This window comes from Cetorhinus maximus, chromosome 2, assembly GCF_964194155.1.
Source record: "Cetorhinus maximus chromosome 2, sCetMax3.hap1.1, whole genome shotgun sequence".
In the NCBI taxonomy this organism is placed as follows: domain Eukaryota; kingdom Metazoa; phylum Chordata; class Chondrichthyes; order Lamniformes; family Cetorhinidae; genus Cetorhinus; species Cetorhinus maximus.
The window spans coordinates 73,415,714-73,439,078 of NC_135880.1; the positions used below are offsets into that span (position 1 = coordinate 73,415,714).

Sequence of the window (23,365 nt, forward strand, 5' to 3'; positions counted from 1 at the left end):
TCTACACAAGTAGGAGATATTCAACGGAATGCAAATTCCTTATTAAGTGCAATTCAATTTCAGCCTGTTTAATATCCAAGAACAAAGTGCTGTGTGCATTAAAGGGGGAAAAGAAAGTCCAAGGGAGCACTTATATCAAATGTACTCCACCTTTATAATACCAAAAAAGATTAACAGAGAATTTTGATGGATTGTTAAAAAAAATAACTGCTATTGATTTCTCACATTGGGTCTCCTTTCCCAATAGATCACTTGAATGATGTCACCAACAGTAAGCACCTCCATAGTAAAGAGGGTCCCTGACATCTATACAGCCTGAGGTGTACACTGCTCGAAAGTATCCTACACTTGGAAAACCACACTATAAGACCGAAACAGCAGATTCCCAAGCTCCCAAGGGCTCCTGTGATCTGAGGGCTCCAAATGGTCTTAAGGCCCAATTCCTGCTGTTTCCTATCAAGCATCTCCGAGACATTCCCCATCAGCATTATCACTGTGCTGGCCTAACTGGGAGGAAGATCTGACTTGAGGGTTTCAATGTCATTAATAAATCTGGCACTTTTTCAAAAAATGCCAATCAAGATTCTCCTGAGGCTAATTATTTTCTTTTTTTACAAAAAAGGGCAGAGTAGTTTGAAAAAAATGTATACGCTGGACCTAACTTCCCCTTCAATCAATCATTCTGAAAGTGTGAAGGAACATAAAACTACCCATCTCATGCACACGTGCACAGCATCACTATTTACGTTTTCGAAAACGGGTTGACCAACCTGTGCATGATTCTGAGCAGTTAATTAATTAGAAACAGGTGCAGGAATAAAGGAATGGGGCCTAGGCTAGTTACAGTGAAGAGTTTAAGGCATGGCTCCCCAAACTGTGAGGGTCACAAGATGAAATTTTGGGGTCGCAAGCTCTGAGGCAGCAATGGGTGCCACAGAGCTTGGGCTGAATGCTAACCGGTGCAAGGCTCCTTTAAATCCTCTCCATTAGTTTAATGGTGGGCATGGACTAACTGACCAATCATTGAGGCCTGATCCCTGCTCGAAAAGAAGCAAATGAAAAGGCAAAAAACCTGCAGTTTAAACACGTTGCTCTCAAAAATATCTTCCCTCTTCGCTCTCAGAAATTCCCACCCTACCACCCAGTCTCACAGCTTTACCCCTCCAAACTAGCTCTCACTCTAGAGTCATGGCAATTTTCAAGCCTCAAAATAGGGTCACAGTGGGAAATAGTTTGGGAAGCACTTGGGAGTGGAGCCTGAGAAGTTTTCAGGGTGTCTGGGCTTCAAAAACAAAAACACAGAATCTGGCATGGAACCGAAAAGAGAAGAAAAAGCACAATGATAAAACACTGGGTTATGCAAACATCTGGACTGGGAGTTAAAAAAATACACACCCATGTGAGAGTGAAACTAAAAGTAACAGAGAGACCATTAAAGAGCGCAGAGAGAGAGAGATGAGAGTCCATTAAAGAGCTTGGAGAGAGAGGGGTGAGACACCATTAAAGAGCGCAGAGGGGCGAGAGGCCATTAAAGAGTGCAAGAGGGAAAATAGTGCGGAGGGCAGCTGATTGGTGAGTAGAGTTGGAGAGTATTTCTAGGCTTTAAAGTAAAAGTAAGGTCTTTAGTTTGTGTTTTGGTCTCTAGTCTTTTTTTTCTCTTTTTCTTAAAGGTAGCTTGTTAAGTATAGGATCAATACTGGCATAAAAAAATAATTACAAAAACATGTAGAGCAGGGATTCTTCAAGTGTAAACGGCAGAGATATTAGAGTGAGCAATTAATTAATTAAATACGATAGCGATGATAGGATGGGTGGTGCGTTGATGCTGCAGCATGTGGGACCTGCTGGACACCAAGGTGATCCAGAACTAACACATCTGGAGTAAGTGTTTGCAGCTCGAGGAGCTTCGGAGCTAGGCTCTGAGCTGCAGGCATTGTGCCACATCAGGGAGGAGGAAAGTTACCTGGACACTTTGCTCCAGGAGGCGGTCACACTCCTCAGATTAGGTAATTTAAATTTGTGATCAGGGACAGGAGGGTGTGACTGAAGGTGAAGCAGGTATGGGGACCCGGGGTAGCATTCGAGGAGCCTCGATCCCTGCAACTGTCCAACAGTTACGAGGTTCTTGCAAGCTATGTGGACAAGAGCAGGGACTGCAGGGAGGATGAGCGAAGTGACCAAGGCACTGTGGTACAGGGAGCCATTCAAATGGGGGGAAGAAATAGGAACATAGCAGTGGTAGGGGACAGTATAATTAAGGGGATAGATACTGTTCTCTGCAGTCATGACTGTGAGTCCTGAATGCTGTGTTGCCTGCCTGTGCCAGGGTTAAGGACATTTCCTCAGGGCTGGAGAGGAACTTGGAGTGGGTGAGGAGGGATCCAGTTGTCGTCGTCCACGTTGGTACCAACGACATTAATAGGACTAGAAAGAAGGCTCTGCTGAAAGAATATGAATAGTTAGGAGCTAAATTAAAAAGCAGAGCCTCCAAGGCTCCAATAATCTCAGGATTACTACCTGAGCCACTGGCATAGGGTAAATAAAGTCAAGGAGTAGCCACGAGCAAAAATTCATAGACTGTATTCAGCACAGTTTCCTAGATTGTGGACCCAATCAAGGATCAGGCTATTTTGGATCTGGTAATGTGTAATGAAGCAGGTTTAGTAAATGATCTCAGAGTAAAAGGTCCCCGAGGAAACAGTGACCATATCATGGTTGCATTTAGCATTCAGTTTGAGAGTGAGAAACTTGGGCTGGAAACAACTGTGCTAAACTTAAATAAGGGTATTTACAAAGGAATGAGGGCAGGGTTGGCTGGAGTGGACTGGGAAAGGAGTTTAGCAGAAAAGACAGTTGATGAACAATGGCAGACGTTTAAGAAAATAGTTCATGACTTACAACAAAAATATATCCCAGGGAGGAAGGAAGAGTCTAGGAAGAGGATAAACCAACCATGGTTAATCAAGGAAGCTAAGGATAGTATCAACTTGAAACAAAAAAAAATACAATGTGGCAAAGATTAGTGGTAAGCCAGAGGATTGGGAAAGTTTTAAAAACCAACAAAGGATGACTAAAAAAAAATAAAGAAGGAGAAAATAAACTTTGAGGGTAAACTAGCAAGTAATATAAAAATGGACAGTAACAGCTTCTTTAAATATTAAAAATGGAAGAGAAAGGCCAACGTGAACATAGGCCCCTTAGAGAACAAGGCTGGGGAAATAATAATGGGCAACCAGAAAATGGCAGAGGAGTTGAATAAATACTTTGCATCAGTTTCACGGTAGAAGACATTAATAACATTCCAAAAAATACCAAATAATCAAGGGGCAAAAGAAGGGGGGGTGGGATGGAATAAGTACAATAGGGATCACGAGAGAAAAAGTACTAGAGAAACTACTGGGGCCAAAGACCCATGGGTCCCCTGGACATGATGAGTTGCATCCTAGGATATTAAAGGGAAGTAGCTCCACAGATAGCGGATCAAATGGTAGTAATCTTCCAAGAATCCTTAGATTCTGCAAATATCCCGGAAGATTGGAAAACTGCCAATGTAACGTCCTTATTCAAAAGGGGAGGGAGACAAAAAACAGATAACTATAGGCCAGTTAGGTTAACATCCATCATTGGAAAAATGTTAGTCTATCGCAAAGGATGTAATAGCAGAGCATTTAGAAATACATAATCTAATCAAGCAGAGTTAGCATGGCTTCATGAAGGGGAAATAATGCCTCACAAATTTATTAGAATTCTTTGAGGAGGTAACATGCAGGATAGATAAAGGGGAACCAGTAGAAGTAACATATTTGGATTTCCAAAAAGCGTTCGGTATGGTACCGCACATAAGAATAAGATAAGAGCCCATGGTGTTTGGGGTAGTATATTAGCATGGTAAGAGGATTAGTTAACTAATAGAAGACAAAGTTGGGGTAAGGGGGGCATTTTCAGGATGGCAACGTGTAACGAGTGGAGTGCCACAGGGATCAGTGCTGGGGCCACAATTGTTTACAATATGTATTAATGACTTAAATGAGGGAAGTGAATGTACAATCACTAAGTTTGTGGGTGACACAAAAATAGGTGGGAAGGAAAATGGTGAGGATGGCACAATGAGTCTACAGAGGGATATAGGCAGGTTAAGCGAGTGGACAAAAACTTGGCATACGGAATATAATGTGGGAAAATGTGAGGTTATGCATTTTGGTAGGAAGAATAGAGGAGCTGAATATTATTTAAATGGAGAAAGACTGCAGAAGGCTGCAGCACAGAGGGATTTGGGAGTCCTTGTGCATGAACCCCAAACAGCTAACATACAAGTTCAGCAGGCAATAGGGAAGGCAAATGGAATGTTGGACAGACCGAAGGTGTTCTGCAAAGCGGTCACCCAGTCTGCGTTTGGGCCCAAACACTCCTTTCAAGTGAAGCAGCATTTCACTTGCACTTCCCTCAACTTGGTCTACTGCATTCGTTGCTCCCAATGCGGTTTCCTCTACATTGGAGAGACCAAACGCAGACTGGGTGACTGCTTTGCAGAACACCTTCGGTCTGTCCGCAAGCATTACCCAGACCTCCCTGTCGCTTGCCATTTTAACACTCCACCCTGCTCTCTTGCCCACATGTCTGTCCTTGGCTTGCTGCATTGTTCCAGTGAAGCTCAACGCAAACTGGAGGAACAGCAGCTCATCTTCCAACTAGGCACTTTACAGCCTTCCGGCTTAAATATTGAGTTCAACAATTTTAGATCATGAACTCTCTCCTCCATCCCCACCCCCTTTCAGTTTCTTCCCCTATTTTTTGTTTTTTCCAATAATTTATATAGATTTTTCTTTTCCCACCTATTTCCATTATTTTTAAATATATTCCACCCATCGTTTCTTTCACCCCACCCCCACTAGAGCTACCTTGCTTGTCCTGCTCTCCACTCTTAATTAGCACATTCTTTTAGATAATATCACCACCTTCAACACCTCTTTGTTCTTTTGTCTGTGACATCTTTTGGTTATCTCCTACTATCGCAGCTTGCTTGTCCCAACAACAACCCCCCCCACCCCTTCTCCTCCACCCCCACCCCCCTTAAACCAGCTTATATTTCACCCCTTTCCTATTTTTACTTAGTTCTGTTGAAGGGTCATGAGGACTCAAAACGTCAACTTTGCTCTTCTCCGCCGATGCTGCCAGACCTGCTGAGCTTTTCCAGGTATTTCTGTTTTTGTTTTGGATTTCCAGCAACCGCAGTTTTTTGTTTTTATCACTTATTGTTGACCTTTAACTATGTACAGATCCCAGTTAATGTCAAGCATGGTGCTGCTGCCGTGCAGGTAGGCTGATTGTAGAGTGTTCTCTCAGTCTATTACTATGTGATGCAATACATCACACCGCTGGAAGGAAGTCTTCTTTTGAGAAGAAAGGGGGATGTTGTATGATGTTGTGTGCCCGCATGCCATTGTAGTGCAAAGGTGCTTAGCAGAGCAAGCATTAATGTGGGACTGAAAAATACCACCGCCCACGGTATGATGTACAGAGTCACATGGTGATAAACTGAGAGGACATTCCAAAAGCAGCCTACCTGCATGGGAACAGCACCACAGAATCACAGAATTTTAATGGCACAGAAGGAGGCCATTCAGCCTACTGTGAATGCACATTATGACCTAGTGCCATTGCCCTGCCTTTTCCCCGTACCCCTGCATATTGTTTCTGTTCAAATAATCATCTAATGCCCTCTTGAATGCCTCAACTGAACCTGCCTCCGCCAGACTTTCAGGCAGTGCAATCCAGATCCAAACCATTTGTTGTGTGAAAAAGTTTTTCCTCACATCACATTGCTTCTTTTCCAAATCACTTTAAATCTATGCCCTCTTGTTCTTCATCCTTTTACAAGTGGGAACAGCTTCTCCCTATCAATCTATCAAAACTCCTCTCAGCCTTCTTCTCTCCAAGGAGAACAGTCCCAACCTCTCCAATCTATCCTCATAGCTGAAGTTTCTCATCCCTGGAGCCATTCTTGTAAACCTGTTCTGCACTACCTCCAATTTGTTCACATCCTTCTTATAATGTGGCGCCTAGAACTGTACATGATATTCCAGCTGAGGTCTAACGAGTGTCTTATGTAAATTCAGCATAACTTCCTTGCTCTTGTACTCTATGTCCCTTTTAATAAAGCCCAGGATACTATATGCTTTATTAACTGCTTTCTCCACCTGTCCTGCCGCCTTCAATGATCTAAGCACATACACATCCAAGCCTTTCTGTTCCTGCACTCCCTTCAACATTTCATTCCTTGTTTTATATTGTCTGTCCATGTTCTTCCTACCAAAATGCATCATCTCATGCTTCTCTGCATTGAACTTCATCTGCTACCTATTTACCCATTCCACCAACATGTCTATGTCCTTTGAAGTTCTACACTGTCTTCCTCGCAGTTCACAACACTCCCAAGCTTCATATCATCTGCAAACTTTGAAATTGGCCACTGCACACCAAGATCTAGATCATTAATATGTATCAGTAAAAGCAAGGGTCCCAATACTCACCCCTGGGGAACTCTGCTACAAACCTCCTCCAGCCCGAAAAATATCCATCGACCATTACTCTCCACTTCCTATTTTTCAGCCAATTTTGTATCCACATTGCTACTGTCTCTTTTATTCCGAGCAATAACTTTTCTCACCATAATAACTGGGATCTGTATATAATTCAAGACTAATGATAAATGGTCCATGTTTAAACATACAAGTCTCAAGAACTCATCACTGAGACATCAAATGAACCCGTAACACAGCAAATGCCATCACCTGACCTACCTGCAGTACCAGCAATGGCTAACATTATGGGTGGGCAGAGCAGCCGCCTCTGGTTGGCTAACAGCTCTATGAGGTAGGGCTTCCTCATGTAGGCGGAGGGAAGACGCACCTCGTAATAATTAGCATATTAGAGAAGCGAAGAGGGATTGAGAGAAAAGATTGGCAGCCAACATAAAGGGGAATCCCAAAGTGTTCTACAGGCATATAAAATAGTAAAAGGATGGTAAAAGCAGGAGTAGGGCCGATTGGACACCTAAAAGGGAATTTACACATGGACAAAGGGGCCATGGTTGAGGTATTAAATGAATACTTTGCATCCGCTTTACCAAGGAGGTAGATGCTACCCAGGCCATGGTGACAGATGAGGAAACTCTGTCACTAGAAGGGTTCAAAATTGATAAGGGGGAAGTGTTGAATGGGCTGTCGTTACTTAAAGTTGACAAGGCACTAGGGCCGGACGAGATGCATCCAAGGATATTGAAGGAACCCTCCAAGATGCGCTAAGGGACCCCTCGGAAGTCACAATGCACTGACTCCATGGGAATTGCCTGGAAAATTTTTACTTCCAATGGGCAATTCCTCTGCTCCCGGGACCCTACAAAAAAGTTTCCGACTCTGATTTAGAATCGGAGACGTCAGACGGTTCCGGCTTACCTGAAATGTTAAACTGAAAAATCCTTGTCTAACTCCTAGGTAACTATACATCTGACACCCTCAACTCACCCTCCTGACCTCCCCCACCACGATCCTCTCCTGACCCAACTTCCCTCTGACAGGACCTCACCACTGACTCCTCCCTGATACCCCAATTCGCCTCCGTTCCACCGACTGCCCAACCCAAACTGACCTGACCTCACCACCCTAACCAGCTTCCCCCCTACTCACTTGCCTCATCCATCCTAGCTCCCTACCCACATATCTCAGCCACCCTACTCCCTTGCCTCACCCACCTTACCCATGTATACATTCACACACACATGCAGTAACACTGAAAAGCCAATTAAATGTCCCAGCTTTTCAGTGTGTTTGTGAACACTTAACAGAATATAGCAGCTAGCACTGTAAAAATGATACGTGACTTGTCTTCCCCCGACAATCCAGCTTTATGAGGAAGCAGTTATTCTGAAGGTGGACACCGCATTTCAGATGAAACTGCAATCGGAAGCTCCAGCCAGAAATGCAGAGCTCTGGCATGGCACAGAAAAGTAGGAGCGGAGTGCCAATCCGACAATGATTGCCACTCCTTGGAAGATTCGGGCCGATATCTAAACAAAACAATTTTATAGCCCAAAGCTTGCCCTAGCGTTACCACAGCATAAACATTATATTTGTTGAAATCAGTACGCACAACACTTATGTCAAACCCACCATCAAATTCAAACTGTGCATCCACTCAAGTGCATTTAATTCTTCATGCAAAAGTAAGGGAAATAATCTACCATTTTGCAGATCACAAGCACGATTTAATTGGTGGCCATGCTGATTGGAACACAATGTAACCTGCCATTCCTTATTACAAACTCAGGTTGAAATTAAAGTATTTGGAAATGAATGACAATTATTTGTTATCACATGATTACACCATCATTAAATATCATACAGTTAGGTTTCTTTCCCCTGCCAAAATAATATATAACTTTGAATCAAACCCTTTCAAATATTTTTTGCTACCCACCTCAGAATCTAGTACTTAGAACCTTAAATAGTTATACACTTCTGCTGGTGACATTAGGTTGTTCCATTTCCGAATTCTAAAACAGAAGATTTATCTATTTTAATTCACACTTTTCTTGTTCATTCACTTAAAATATAAACTGAATGACAGCAAGTCATTAGTTCTAAGGGAGAAATTGGTAGCTGTTTAAAGTCAAAGCATTAAACTAGTGTCATCGTGAATTATTGTGCAAGGTTTGTCAAGAACTTCAGTGGTGTTAACTCAGCAGCCACAGGCATTAACTCACTGCAAAAAGGAAAAATCTAGCATTGAAATAATAGCATTGCAGTGCATATTACAAAAAGTCAAGACACCTCTAGAAAAGTCCATGTTTGTTCTATGTTTTTAATTCTTTTCGACCAAGTCTTTCAAGTCCAGAAAATGACAAACCCTCCACTGTGAAATGCTAGTGTCAAAACTAATCCTAATTTGGTACAAAACCTGCAATTTCTCGTTGTCACCACATTAAAATGGTAACAACCACATCACCAGCTGCAACAGATGTGTGCAGTTAACTGTGTATTTCTGCGTGCTTAATAGGGCATATGGGTAATATTTACAAAGGTTAGTGGAGTAATATAAAAGAATAATGAATGATTTAATGGTTCCAAAAAGAATGACGGATCCTGTTCTATGTACTGGAGCTGTTCGGAGGAGAGGAAAAGTGGCAGTTTATACCTTTGCTGTTGCAGATAATCTTTTGAGTTTAATTCCCAAGTGAAAATAATCAGACCCGTCTTCTTCTGTCACACCTCCCAAACTCCTGTACGATGTGACATTCAAAACGTAAAGCCGATTATGTTCTGACACAGCCACTCGCCGGTTCTTGAACGTACATTGCTGGGAAATATGACTATTCTATGAGAGTTTGGAAATGACAGCACCCTGGCAGACAAATGGATACTGTGCACATACAATGTTTGCATTCATCCCTTCGTGGCTATAAAAGTTGCAATATTTTAAAACTCTCAAAATTGGGAGAGTAGCAGAGAGTCATTCTATTGCTGCTGGGGATGTCTGCAATGAAAGAGTAACTTAATATTTATGTGCTAGAGAAAGAGGAGAAAAAAAACCTGTGCAAGACTTTCATATTCTTGAATTAATTTTCCAGCAGGACAGCCTGTAAATGCAGTAAATGATGAATTACAAGCTCAGGATATAGCTAATTCCAGCCAGGACATCTAAAAAAAATTTAATCTGTTACTAATTTTGATGAGTTATTGCTGCACAGTTACATTATATGAGAATATCTATGGTTGTGACATGGGGCTCCAATTTGACATTTTCTTCCTGTTCCCTGGAAATTTGCTCAAGTGTCAGTTCTGCGCATTTACAGCATCCTCTGTTTTTAATACTAATTTCCAATATTTACATGGTTTTGTTTGGCTTTTTGCCTGCTGTAGTATAATTTCACCAATACTTATCCTAATGTGGTCATTGTCAGAGCCAAGGCATCATTTCAACTGACTGCTTTATCATCTGCTGAACCTGGAATCAGTGAGGCAAACTAGGGTATCCATAACAAAATGGATGGAATTATCTAGCTCCATTTGAGCAGGAATCAAACCTGACTGACTACGATTCCATGCAATACATTTCCCATTGCCCTAAATGGAATTGCCTTTTCTAGCTGTTTTTAAATTACTTATCCATTTCATATCTGCAACCAAATGACATATTTGACACTGCGTTCAAGAATCACATTTACCACAGAGATACTGCAAAATGAGAGACAGAGAGATGCTCCTGTCCACAGCACCCACCATCCTAATTTTGAAATATATCACTGTTCCTTCAATGTTGCTGGATCAAAATCTTGGAACTCCCTACCTAATCAGCAACGTGGGAATACCTTCACCACACGGCCTGCAAGAAGACAGCTTACCACCACCTTCTCAAGGGTAATTAGGGATGGGCAATAAACGCTGGTCTTGTCAGTGATGCTCCCTTCCTGTGACTGAATTGAAAAAAATATGCAAACTGCAACTTTTGCCAAGATTAGGGAAAGCACGGAACATGCAGAAAGTCCTTCTCTAACATCTCAGTTATAAATTACTTGGTTGGTCTGTTCTGGGTGCATGTGAAAATCTGCAGCTCTATTGCTACACAGGGTCTTAATGAAAATAATCCATTTGTGCCAAAAGTCCTATATGGTATCTGAAATAATCTTTTTCTGCCACACTATACTTTCTCTCACCCTGCAAAATTCCCTCCAACATTATAAAACTAGAAACCACATAAAATATTTGATCAGTTAGTGCAGGAAATACAGTCTCTTTCAGCCAATGGTTCCCTATTTAGGATGATAACTGCAATATAAGTGAAAGATGTATCCTCGGAGATAGTAAAACATTTTTCATTCACTGTCCAATTAAAAACATCTTCATAAATTACTGAAGCAATTTACGTTGAAGAATTTGTTATTGAAATGTATGACTTTCCCAAATTGCCCCATAAAGGTAACCCCCCAACTTAAGAAATCCATTGCACTTCACTTTCCTCCTTCAGAAGAGCATCTCTGCAGCAAAGTGCAATGCATTCTAGGAAGCATGAAATAATTGTCAGCTTGCGTTGCACTACTAAGTTTCTGAAAATTTTGAATTATTTTTAAAGCAGCTCTCTTCACTGTTTATGTGCCAAAATTCTACAAAAAAAATTACAGTAGAGCTATAGACTGCAAAAGAGCCAGAAAGGTGCATAATAAATACAAAATGCTAGCATTCCTGAATGAGCTTTACTAAGGGGGCATAGATGTTACATGCTGGATTTCACCACATTTCCCAAGCTAATAATGCAACTATTATTATTTATCTGTTTTTTACCATCAATTTTTAATGCTAGGAACTTGACAAAATCACACAAACTCCTTTCACCCAAGGCCTTTAAAGTTAGCAGTACAGTATTAGGGTTGGGCACACATGGTGTTAACGTGGGACTGAGTACAGTACTGCCCACACAGTTATGTAAGAGAACACATGATCCACACCTAGAGGTCAGTGTAGTGTTGGACAGAGTCATGTGTAGAAGCAAGCATGGAGACAGCTCCTAGTTTGGACCTTTACTGTACCTATGTATATAGTTTTGAGTAGGTAATAAATACTTACTGTTGAACTACCTAAGGTGACAAACACCTTAATAAGACATACCAAACTATGCCCAACACCTTATAACAAGCAGCCTTGCCATCAAGAGCTCAGCAAATTTACCCAGTTAACAGCTGGGCCATAAAGAATAGGTCAGCGCCCAGTCTCTGTGAAGTTTGCTGATGGCAGTCAGGGCAGCAGTCAAAATGCTTTAACTGGCTTCAGTCCCACTGGGCTATAGGAAGGGAAACATGGTCATTGTTCCTTATTGTTATCTTGTGAATCCTTGCATGAACCATTTTGTGTGGATATTTGTTGAGGATACTGAACAAGCATGGCTGCAGTGCACCCATTCCAACTGCTCCTCACCAAATATTTTGTGACACATGCATAGAAAGGATGGACACTTGAAAAGGGGACACTTTTGATACCAAACTTTATCCCTGGGAGAAGCCTTCAGGAGTGGATTTTTATCCCATTAATCTAGGCTGAACTGGAACCAAGATCATAGAGCTGGAAGCATATAACCTACCACACTGCCCAGATTACCCTCTTGAAGTACATTTTCACAGTTCCCTTTCAAGCATTTTAAAATAGCTGTTATATATATCAATTTACAGAAGATCTTTTCAAAAAGTCCTGTGGACTTGTAGGATGAAATTCAAGGGCTACTGAAAGAAGAATGACAGAATGTCTTAAAATCAGTAGAAAGGTATCGTTGAGCATGCTCAGTTTGGAAATTTGTTTGAACAAAACAGGTCTCATTTTTGAAGGATGGATAAATTAGTAAAAGGGAAACATAAAAATTTATCAACTATAAATGTTTAGTTCCAATTTTTGTCAAGCACGTTATATTATATCTTGAAAACTGGAGATCTGCAATCGGTTCATAACCTTTGTTTTGAAGTTTCACACAGCACAATTTGTTTTTGTTTCACAATCAAATCTGTGTTGCAGGGAACTGGCATAATCACAAGGGGTGATGGTGGTAGTGTATAAAAGGCAATAGCGAATCAGCAGCCAGTTTTACACATCATTCCTTTCCACTGGCTTCGCTGGAAAATAAAGTCAATCAATTTCACCCCCACAGCATTTATAAACCAATGAAAGTATTTCCAGGTTATTTCACAGACCTCCAGTAAAATAACTCGTACATAGTGAAATCTAACAAAAATCAAATGGTTCACAATAACTTCATATAACAATTATCCAAATTAATTCAAAATGCAAGCCATTACAGCCAGTGAAAAAAACAAATGGTATGGATTTCACTTAGTAATCTCAACTAATCTGAAGCAGTTGCTGTGTTGCTTTCACTCATGATCTTGCAAATGTTTCTTTTGACATTGAATTGGTCAATTAAAAATTAATGCAACGATTCTTCAAATACTCAAGACTATTTTTTAATGCAGATGTTCCTACTATGACTTTGGGAAGGAAATTATTAACGCTTACATCCTGCAATAGCATAACAATTCATTGTAACTGCAATGTCTAAATATGTGGCAAGAGAATAAAAATTTTAAGTTATTTTGTCTGCACATTTTATATGAACATAATGCATGCACTCAAAGTGTACAGCTGTACCTGTCATTAATGCTCCAGTTCAGGCACAGATTCAGAGAGCTTAAGTTTTTGCATCTCTTCACCACCTCCATTACTGTTTCGTTATTCAGCTCAGTTATGTGGCGCAGGTCCAAACTGGCGAGCTCCTTCAGCTTAGGAAGTAAAGGAAAATGAAGATGAAAACACATCACAACAGATTCATTTTGTAAATCACAATGAAGTAGCTGCAGCAGGGAATCTAGTATTATTGACATGGCTTTTCTTTCTAGAATAACTGAGGCAAACAGCTTGATGCATTTGAGGGGAAGTTAGATAAGTGCTCAAGGAAGAAAGAAAGAATATGCTGATAGGGTTAGATGAAGTAAATTAGAAGCATGCTTGTGTGGACCATCAGAATAGACCAGTTGGGCTGAAGAGACCATTTCTGTCTTATTCGTACAATGTAATATGTAATTCTAAAATACAATGTAAAATGTAATTCTAAGTTCCCATATACTGACGTCATGAATTGGTGTTTAATCAACAGTCAACATGCCATCATGCATCTTTTCATCACTCCTCTCTCGGTCCTCTACCTTCCCTAGTCCCTACCCCAACACTTCAGTGTTCAGCAACCTTTCTACTATCCTGCCGAAAGCTCAGGCCCAACTCTCTCTTAGATAAGGCTACAGCATTGTACTGTGCCTCTCTTAGCATTCTCTGAAGGACCCACTGAGGCATGAATCACTGCCTTCTGACAAGCAGTAATCCCAACTGCCCCATCCTAGTCTCTTGCCAATTTGCCCAATCTCCACTCCATTCAACTTGACCCTCCCAGTGTTGGTCTTGCGGACTCTGCCAGTAGATCAGTTATTTCTACTCCTCCCTGCATCTCCCTCCATAATGTCCATTCACTCATTAACCAAGTTCTTGAATCCATGAGCGCATTCTGGATGACTGCATCAATATCTTGGTCTTGATGGAAACCTGGCTAAGGGCTCATATCACCTTCCCCCTAAATACAGCCTCTCCACCTGGCTGTACCTTTCACTCCTTGTCTCACCCAGACCATTGCCACGGTGGGGTGTGATCCTTATCACCAAATCACACCTTGGCGTGTCCTCTTATTGCTCTGGCACTTTGTCCCCCTTTGAAGGGGAGGCAATGGTATTGTCGCTGGACTAGTAATCCAGAGACTCTGGGATCTGGGTTCAAATCCCGCCATGGCAGATGGTGGAATTTGAATTTTAAAAAAAATCTGGAATTAAAAGTCGAATGATGACCATGAAATCCTTGTTGATTGTTGTAAAAACCCATCTGGTTCCCTTTAGAGAAGGAAATCTGGCATCCTTACCTGGTCTGGCCTACCGGTGACTCCAGACCCACAGCATGTGGTTGACTCTTAAATGCCCTGTGAAATGGCCTAGTAAGCCACTCAGTCACATCAAACTGCTACAAAGTCTCAAATGGGAATGAAACCGAACAGACCACCCAGCATCAACCTAGGCATCAGAAACGGTAACGGCAAACTCAGTGCTGTCAACCCTGCATCTGAGGGCTAGTACCACTATCGTCTAGCAAGACAAGAGCAGCAGATAGATCTGCAAGTTCCCCTCCAAGTCACCCACCATCCTGACTTAGAAATATGCCACCGTTCCTTCACTGTCCCTGGGTCAAAATCTTGAAACTCCTTTTCTAACAGCACTGTGAGTGTGCCTACACCACATGGACTGCAGTGGTTCAAGAAGGCAGCTCACCACCACCTTCTTAAGGGTCAGCCAGCGAAGCCCGCATCCCATGAATTAATTTTTTTTAAATCTCCCTTTGAGCGTGCCTCCTTGTTCCTTGATAAGGCTTTCCTTAGTTAATCCACATTTGCCCAAGTGACTATTAGTTTTGTCCTAAATTATTGTAAGCTTTCCTACCACTGAGGTTAAACTGACTAGCTTTGAGTTGGTGGGCTTTCTATTTAAATTCACATTTTCTGTAGTTGATCGCTTGATCAAATGAGAAAATAGAAAGTTTCAGATATCCATGATTGAAGTGGGATTGATGTCCTATACACTGTACAGTTATTTGTTATTTAAGGATGGAATCTAGTCATCTGATGACAACAGACACAATCTGTAAATGATAGAATTTCACCGATTAAGGAACTGGAATGTCACTTTGTTATAGAGAATTTGAGGGAGAGTGAAAAATGGAGAGAGAAAAGGGAGAAAATTAAATGAAATAAACTTGCATTAATATCACGATGTAGTCATGTTCTCCTCTAATTTTCGATGAAGAAAGAAAGCGCAAGTCGTGAATTGTGGTGAACAATTAAACAAGTAACCGGAGGTGGAGGTTCCACAAGGATCCCATCCTCAATGATGAGGAAGCCTAGCATATCAGTGCAAAAGGCAAGACTTAAGCATTTGTAACCAACTTCACCCAGAAGTGCCGAGTGAATGATCCATCTTGGTCTCCTCCTGATGTCCCCAGCATCACAGATGCCTGACTTCTGCTAATTGGATTCACTCCATGTGACATCTGAAAACACCAGATACAGCAAAGGCTATGGGCCCCAACAACATCCAGGTGTAGTCCTGAAGACTCGTCCTCCAGAATTAGTCACACCCCTAGCCAAGCTGTTCCAGTATAGCTACCACTAATGTCATCCATCTGGCAATTTGGAAAATTGCCCAGGTATCTCCTGTCCACAGAAAACGGGAGAATTCCGATCCGGCTAATTTGCCAACAATCATTCTGTTCTCTATCATCTGCAAAGTGATGGAAGGCATTGTCGATAGTGCTATCAAATTGTACTTACGCAGTAATAACCTGCTCGTTAATCAGTCTGGGTTGCACCAGGGCAACTTAGCTCCAGACCTCACCATAACCTGGTACAAACATGGACAAAAGAGCTTAATTCTAGGCGTGAGATGCCCTGGCTTCAAGGCAATATTTGACTGAGTGCAAGAGCAGGTCAGATATTCAGAATGCTGTGGCAAGTAACTCATCTCCTGATTGCCCATAGCCAATCCACCATCTACAAGGCATAATTCAGGAGTGCAATGAAATAGACTCCATTTGCCCAGATGAATACAGCTCCAAAAACACTCAAGGAGCTCAATACCATTCAGGCAAAGCAGCCCACTTGATTGGCACCCATCCATCACTTTAAACATTCACTTCCTCCACCACTGGAGCATCATGACTGCAGTGTGTACCATCTACAAGATACATTGTAGCAACTCACCAAGCTTCCTTCGACAGTGTCTTTCAAATCTGTGATCTCCACCATCTAGAAAAACAGGGCAGCAAGCACATGGGAACACCGCCATCTGGAAGGTCCCTTCCAAGTCACACATCATCTTAATTTGGAATTATTCACTATTCCTCAATGTTGCTGGATCAAAATCCTGGAACTCCCTCCCTATTATCACTGTGAGTACATCTGTACCACAAGACTGCAGTAATTCCAGAAGGCAGCTCAACACTACCTTCTCAAGGGCAATCAAAGATAGACAATAAATGCTGCCCTTGCCAGCGATGCTCATATTCAGACAACACATTTAAAAAAGCACTTTAGTTATCCCAAAATATACGGCGATAATAATAGCATAAAGATAAGTAAAGAGGAAAGAGTTTCTGAAGTATGTTCAAGAGATTTTTCTTGACAAGTATTTTTCCGGCCCAATGAGGAAGGAGGCATTATTGGATCTGTTCTCAGAAATGAGGTAGGTCAAATGGATCATATGTCAATCGGGGAACTTTCAGAGAACAATGATCATAGTATAAGAAGGTTTATACGAGACATGGAAAAGGGCAAGGAGCAATCTAAAGAAAAATTCTAAATTGGAGGGGTGCCAATTTCAGTGGGATGGGAATGATTCCAAATTAGCTGGGCCAGATTCAAAGATTAGCAGGCAAACTATAATGGAACAATGAAGTGCCTTTAAAGAGGAGATGGTTTGGATATAGTTGAGATGCATTCCCATGAGGGGGAAAGGTAAGACATACAAAATCAGAGCTTCCAGGATTATGAGAAAGATAGAGAGTAAGATGAAGCAGAAAAATGTGATGTATGACAGATGTCAGGTTGATAATCCAAATGAGAAACAGATTGAATATGGAAAGTTCAGGGGAAAGTGAAAAAAGGAATCAGTGAGGCACAGAGAGAGTATGAGAAGAGACTAGCAGCTAGAATAAAAGTGGATCCAAAAGTCTTCTATAAGCATCTGGATAGTAAAGAGATAGTAAGAGGAGTGGTATGGCTGATTCAGGATAGATAAGGGGATCAATGAATGGATGCAGAGGGCATGGCTGAGGTACTAAATGAATACGTTGAATCTGTTTTGACCAAGGAAGAATACATTGCCAAAGTCTTTGTGAAAGATGAGACCAATTGGCTTAACCTTGGTGGTGGGAAAGCTTTTGAAGACAATAATCCAAAACAAAATTAAATCACTTGGACAACTGTGGATTAATTCAGGAAAGCCTGCACAGATTTGTGAAAGGCAAATCATGTTTAATTAACTTGGTTGAGTATTTTGATAAGGTCACAGAGATGGTTGATGAAGCTAATGCATTGATGTGGTGGAAAAGGACCTCCAAAAGGCATTTGATGAAGTGCCAAATAATAGACTTGCCAGCAAAATGGAAGCCCACGGAATAAAAGGAGCAGTAGCAACATGAATATGAAATTGGATGAGTAACAGGAAACAGAGACTAGTGGTGAACAGTTGTTTCTGAGACTGGAGGAAGGTATGTAGTGGGGTTCCCATGGGTCAGTGCTAGGACCCCTGCTTTTCTTGATATATATTAATGAACTAGACATAGGTGGTCAGGGCACAATTTCAAAATTTGAAAATGACACAAAACTTGGAAGCATTGTGAACTGTGAAGAGGTAGTGATAGACTTGAAAAGGACAGAGACAGGTTGGAGGAATGCACAGACAAGCGATAGATGAAATTTAATGCAGAAAAGTGTGAAGTGATTCATTTTGGTAGGGAGAACAAGGAGAAGCAACATAAAATCAAGGGTACAATGTTAAAGGGGGTGCAAGAACAGAGAGAACTGGTGGTATATGTGCATAAATTGTTGAAGTTAGCAGGGGAGGCTGAGAAAGTAATTAATAAAGCACATGGGATTCTGGGTTTAATAAATAGGGGCACAGAGTACAAAAGCAAGGAGGCTATGATAAACCTGCATAAAACACTGGTTAGGCCTCAACTGGAGTATTTTGTCTAGCTCTGGGCACCACATTTTTGGAAGGATGTAAAGGCATTCAAGAAGGTACAGAAACGTTTTACAAGAATGATTCCCGGGATGACGTACTTCAGTTCTGTGGATAGATTGGAGGAGGAGATTTGATAGAGGTGCTCAAAATAATGAGGGGTCTGGACAGAGTAGATAGGGAGAAACTGTTACTGTTGGCAGAAAGATTGAGAAGCAGAGGACACCAATTTAACGTGATTGAAAAAGAAACGACATCAACACAAGGGAAAATCTTTTAGCCAGTGAGTGGTTAGCATCTGGAATGCACTGCCCGAGTGTGTGTGTGTGGTGGAGGCAGATTCCATTGAGGCTTTACTTCATTTGACACACCAAGGCCATAGTGAAATGGGCTGCCATCCAGGTGACCTCACAAACTCCATCAAGATCTGTGCTGTCGGGAACCAGCAGGAGTGACCCCAAATTAATGCTGGGATCAAACACCATGGGCAGAATTTTACCCTTGGATGGCAGGTGGGCCCTACCGGCTCGGCGGCGGGCGGACAGCCGACCCCCGCCACCAAAACGGGGCCCGCCGCCATTTTGAGTGGGCGGGCCAATTAAGGCCCGCCCAGCGGCCTTCCCGGCAGGAAGCGCTATGCACTTCGCGCTTCCTGTGCGGGGAGGAGGGATTCGCCATCTGTCAAAGTGTGCCCTTTTGCGCATGCGCGCAGAAGAGCACACTGCTCCCTGGGGCAAAGTGCTGTCTCAGGGGGTTTACTGACAGGTAAGAAAAGTAAAAAAATAGAGAAATATTAAAATTATTAACATGTCCACCTCATGTGACAATGTCACACGAGATGGGACATGTTAATAAGAAACACATAAAGTTTATTAAATTTTTGAAAAACGGACATGAAACTTCATCCCGCCAGTGGATGAAGTTTCATGAATAATCTGGAGCCTCCTGGGGCTCCTGGCCTGTCCGCCAGCCTTAAGCTTGGACGGGCAGGTCTTTAGTTATCTTAATTAGCCTGTCAATGGCCTCAATTGGCCATTGACAGGTCAGCGGGTGGACAGCTGATTTCGCTGTCCGCCCGCTTTCCTAAAAATTTAAAGGGACCGGGATGACATCAGGGGTTCCTCCCGACGTCATCCCGCGTCATTTTCCCCTTGGCGAGCGGGCCCCGCCCCCAAATCGCTAAGGGAAAAATCCTGGCCTATGGTACCTCAGAGCCAAATCATTTTACTAAATCAGCATATTGTGACATTTTTATTTTGACAGAGGAAACAACTACACTGTACACACATAGAAATCCTCTTTCAGACTAAAAAAGATCCTAATCTGTTACACAGGGTATAATCAAAACAAGTTGGAAGTGTAATCTATTTGTGATTTACATTATTAAATGATATTGAGTATTTGGGGCACATGAAGAGATAACCAATGTGTTCGGTGGAATGGGGGGAAGCGAACGAAGCACAAGACTCATATTTAGAGGCAGAGCAGAATGAGATTTGCGGACCGGGGACCATGAAGCAGGTTTGTGTTAATAAGGACAGAAATACCTCACTGGGCTGTTCAGGCCACTTCAACCACAATCTCCAAGATGTTTATAGAGAGAGAAAGATAGATCAATGTGTCAAAAATAAGAAGAAAATCTCTGTTGGAAATCCGAAATAAGGTGTAAATGGACATCAGGTGAGTAGTATTTGAAAGGGAAAGGTACAGTATGTCATGAAAGTATAATAATTATCATAAAATTATTGTGATTTATTGTAAAAGTAGGTTAATAGTGGGGTTTGGATAGTTTCTCCGCGTGTATGTGTGTGTGTGTATGGGAATTAAGTGAACTGGAGACAACTAGTCTGGGGCTTTTGAGTCATCAAAAAGAAGCTAGGTTTGAAATGCTAAATACGTAAACATGCTTGAAGTTTTAGAATGTGAGGCGTAAGGAAAATATGCATTTTTAGATAAATTAGGTTAGTTTGAATTTCAACGAGATGGTAAGATCTTATACCTAGCCAGAAAAAGCTAAGCCAAACAGTGTGTAAATTTTTCCCAAAGGTTACTGATAAAATGAGCACTATGAAAAGATTTATATTATGAGAAAAGTAAAGTTCCAAAGACATATCAGGACAATGGAGGAAGTATTTTAAGATCTAACAAGTGTGAAAAGCCTCCAGCTTCTGCACATCAAGTTGCTGTCTACAGGAACTGAAGCTGAGAAAACTCGCTTTGAATTTGACTGTCCAGGGTATTGTGTGGCTTTGCCTGGATCCGTTTAAATCTTTTTGTTTTTACTGTTGCCTTAACAGGGGTGTAATTGGAAGCCAGATTAATTAGGGGTTTTAGGAGTTATTATAGTAGTAATTTATAGACCTATGAAGGCGCTTGAAATCTTTTCTTCTGTTAATAAATGTTTAATTTTGTTTTCTAAAACCCTCTGATGTCATGGTAGTCTTATTACTTCTGAATACAGGGCACGCATCTCGAAATAAAATACAAATTGCAAAACCGATGTGACCCTGTGATCAAGTTTCCCTCGTGGATTTGATCCGTCTGGCACACATCATCTGCTACATCACAACATGCAGGCTACATCTGAAATATTGGGCAGAATTTTGTATGGCGTGCGGGTGGCGGATCCCGCACATCAGCGCTTAAATTGCCACACGCTGACATCGGGCGAGCGTCCCGACGTCAGCGCGCACCATCGCGATATTTAGCTGGGCGGGCGCGCAATGAAGTGCGAGGCGCGCCTGCCATTAATTAAAGGCCTTGTTAAGGCCCTTAACTCAGCAATCGACGCCGATTTTGAGACGCCCGTGTGATCTTCGGCTTGGCGCACGGGCGCAATGAGCAGGCGATTAAGTGATTTTTTAACAAACCTCATCCATGGGAGGGATATGTGGGCTCAGAGGGGTTGTTGATGTTTTATGCGAAGTATTTATTGCAGAAAGTGTTTTAAACTTGCCTGTGTGATACTTAGCAGTTCAGATCGATTTCCAAGAGCTTTCTATCCACTTTGAAGCTTCAGCTCACCAGTCTGCAGACAGTAACCTTTATCAGGCCTGCAGCTTTCCGGAGGCCTCTATTTAGCCTGGGGGTATGGGTTCTGGCATCTCCACTGGAGGCAGCTCCTCTGAGGAAGAGAGGGCTAGAATGAGGAGGAGGCCAGGAGTGGACAATCAGCCTCCAGGGGAGCCACCTTTGGGAGGCCAGACGCAGGCACAAGGGGCACAGGGCCAAGAGGTTGTCCAAAGTGGAAGGGGCCGCAGAAGACACCACTATCCTGCTGCCAGGGTATACAGGCGGCGAAGCAGCTACCTCAATATGACTGAGGTGCAGTACCGAAGGTGGCTCTGACTGTCAAGGGAGACAGTCAACTACATCTGTCAGATGATTGGCCCTGTGATCTCCCCTAACTGTGTGGGTGGACACCCCATGTCCGCGGCTCTGAAGGTCACAGTTGCCCTCCACTTCTATGCATCTGGCTCCTTCCAGGGCTCAGTGAGTGATCTTTGCGGTGTCTCCCATTCAGCTGTCCACACTTGTGTCAAGCAGGTTACAGACGCTCTGTTCAGACGGGCATTGTCCTTCATCCACTTCCGCTGTGACCAGGCAAGTCAGGCACAACGAGCCAGGGGCTTCACGGCCATTGCTGGCTTCCCCCGCGTCCAGGGTGCTATAGACTGCACACATGTGGCCATCAAGGCACCAGCAGGTGAGCCCGGTGCCTTCGTCAACAGGAAGGGCTTCCACTCCATGAATGTGCAGATAGTGTGTGATCACAGGATGCAGATTCTGCAAGTCTGTGCAAGATACCCAGGCAGCTCCCACGATGCCTACATCCTCAGACACTCCCAGGTGCCGGGGCTCTTCAGTGCTCCGGCTCGGCTGGATGGATGGCTGGTGGGTGACAAGGGCTATCCCCTCCGAAGGTGGCTCATGACACCTCTCCGCCATCCAAGAACAGAAGCTGAGCAGCGGCACAATAGGAGCCACGGCACCACAAGGGCTGTGGTGAAGAAAGCCATCGGTCTTCTCAAGATGCGCTTCCGTTGCCTGGACCACTCAGGGGACGCACTCCAGTACCCCCCAGATCGTGTCTCTGTGATAGTGGTAGAATGCTGCGCTCTGCACAATCTTGCGCTGGAGAGGGGGGATGCAGTTGACAATGAAGACCCTGACGCAGTGGATGAGGCTGCACATGATGAATCCAGCAGTGGCTCAGAGGATGAGGAAGCACAGGGCAATGATGAGGGGCAGCACGCCGACCCACAACCACACCAAGGAGGCAGGGACACCCGAGACACTTTAATCCAACGAACCTTCAACTAGCTCCACACACATGGATCTGCAGGACCAGCATTGCCTGGCACTTCCACACGTAGGTGCTACATTTTCCACCTCAACAGCTGCAACTAAGGGCTTAGTACAGAAACATCAATGTCCACTCAAACACTCATGATATGTCTGTGAAACATACAAATGCAGCACAAAGGAAACACCCTCAGCCATGGTCAAAAAAGTGGACTTTATTGCCACCAAAATAAACAACAAACGTTGCTCTGAAGCACATAATGAAATATTCCCTAACCTAGGGCCAATACAAAATCACCAGTGACAAACCCGTGGAGTGCCTAATGTGCCTTGTGCTTATGTTTGCGGGTGCAACGTCTAGGTGCCGCCCCATCGCTCGGAGTGGCTTGTGAGACAGTCTGCTGACTCTGCTGTCCTGTTGGTGTCGATGACCTGGGCGGGCGTCCTCTGGCCTGTGGAACCCGTGTTGGCCCCGCCTGGGAGGGAGTGGCCAGTTCCAGCACTGGCACCTCCCCAGTTGTTGCAGCCTCAACGGATGCAACGGTCACTGGCAGAGGGGTGGAGGAGCTGCTGCCCTCATCCGGAGCGCCCTGAGAGGAGCTCGCAGAGACGACAGGCAGCTGCTGCGCCGACGTGAGGTCACATTGGACCTCCCTGCTCACCGCAGATGGATGGGCACCGAGCGCCGACACTTGG

General features: G+C 43.0%; 1 protein-coding gene across 3 annotated transcripts in view; it reads right to left on the reverse strand.

Annotated features, from left to right (window-relative positions):
• The window catches only part of fbxl17 (F-box and leucine-rich repeat protein 17), an 832,496-nt gene that overhangs the window by 447,255 nt on the left and 361,876 nt on the right, over positions 1-23,365 (reverse strand). For all 3 annotated transcript variants that reach the window (XM_078566059.1, XM_078566053.1, XM_078566056.1), the window contains one exon: positions 13,185-13,315. In XM_078566059.1, coding sequence (XP_078422185.1) covers positions 13,185-13,315 — 131 coding nt within the window. The remainder of the gene's footprint in view (positions 1-13,184; positions 13,316-23,365) is intronic.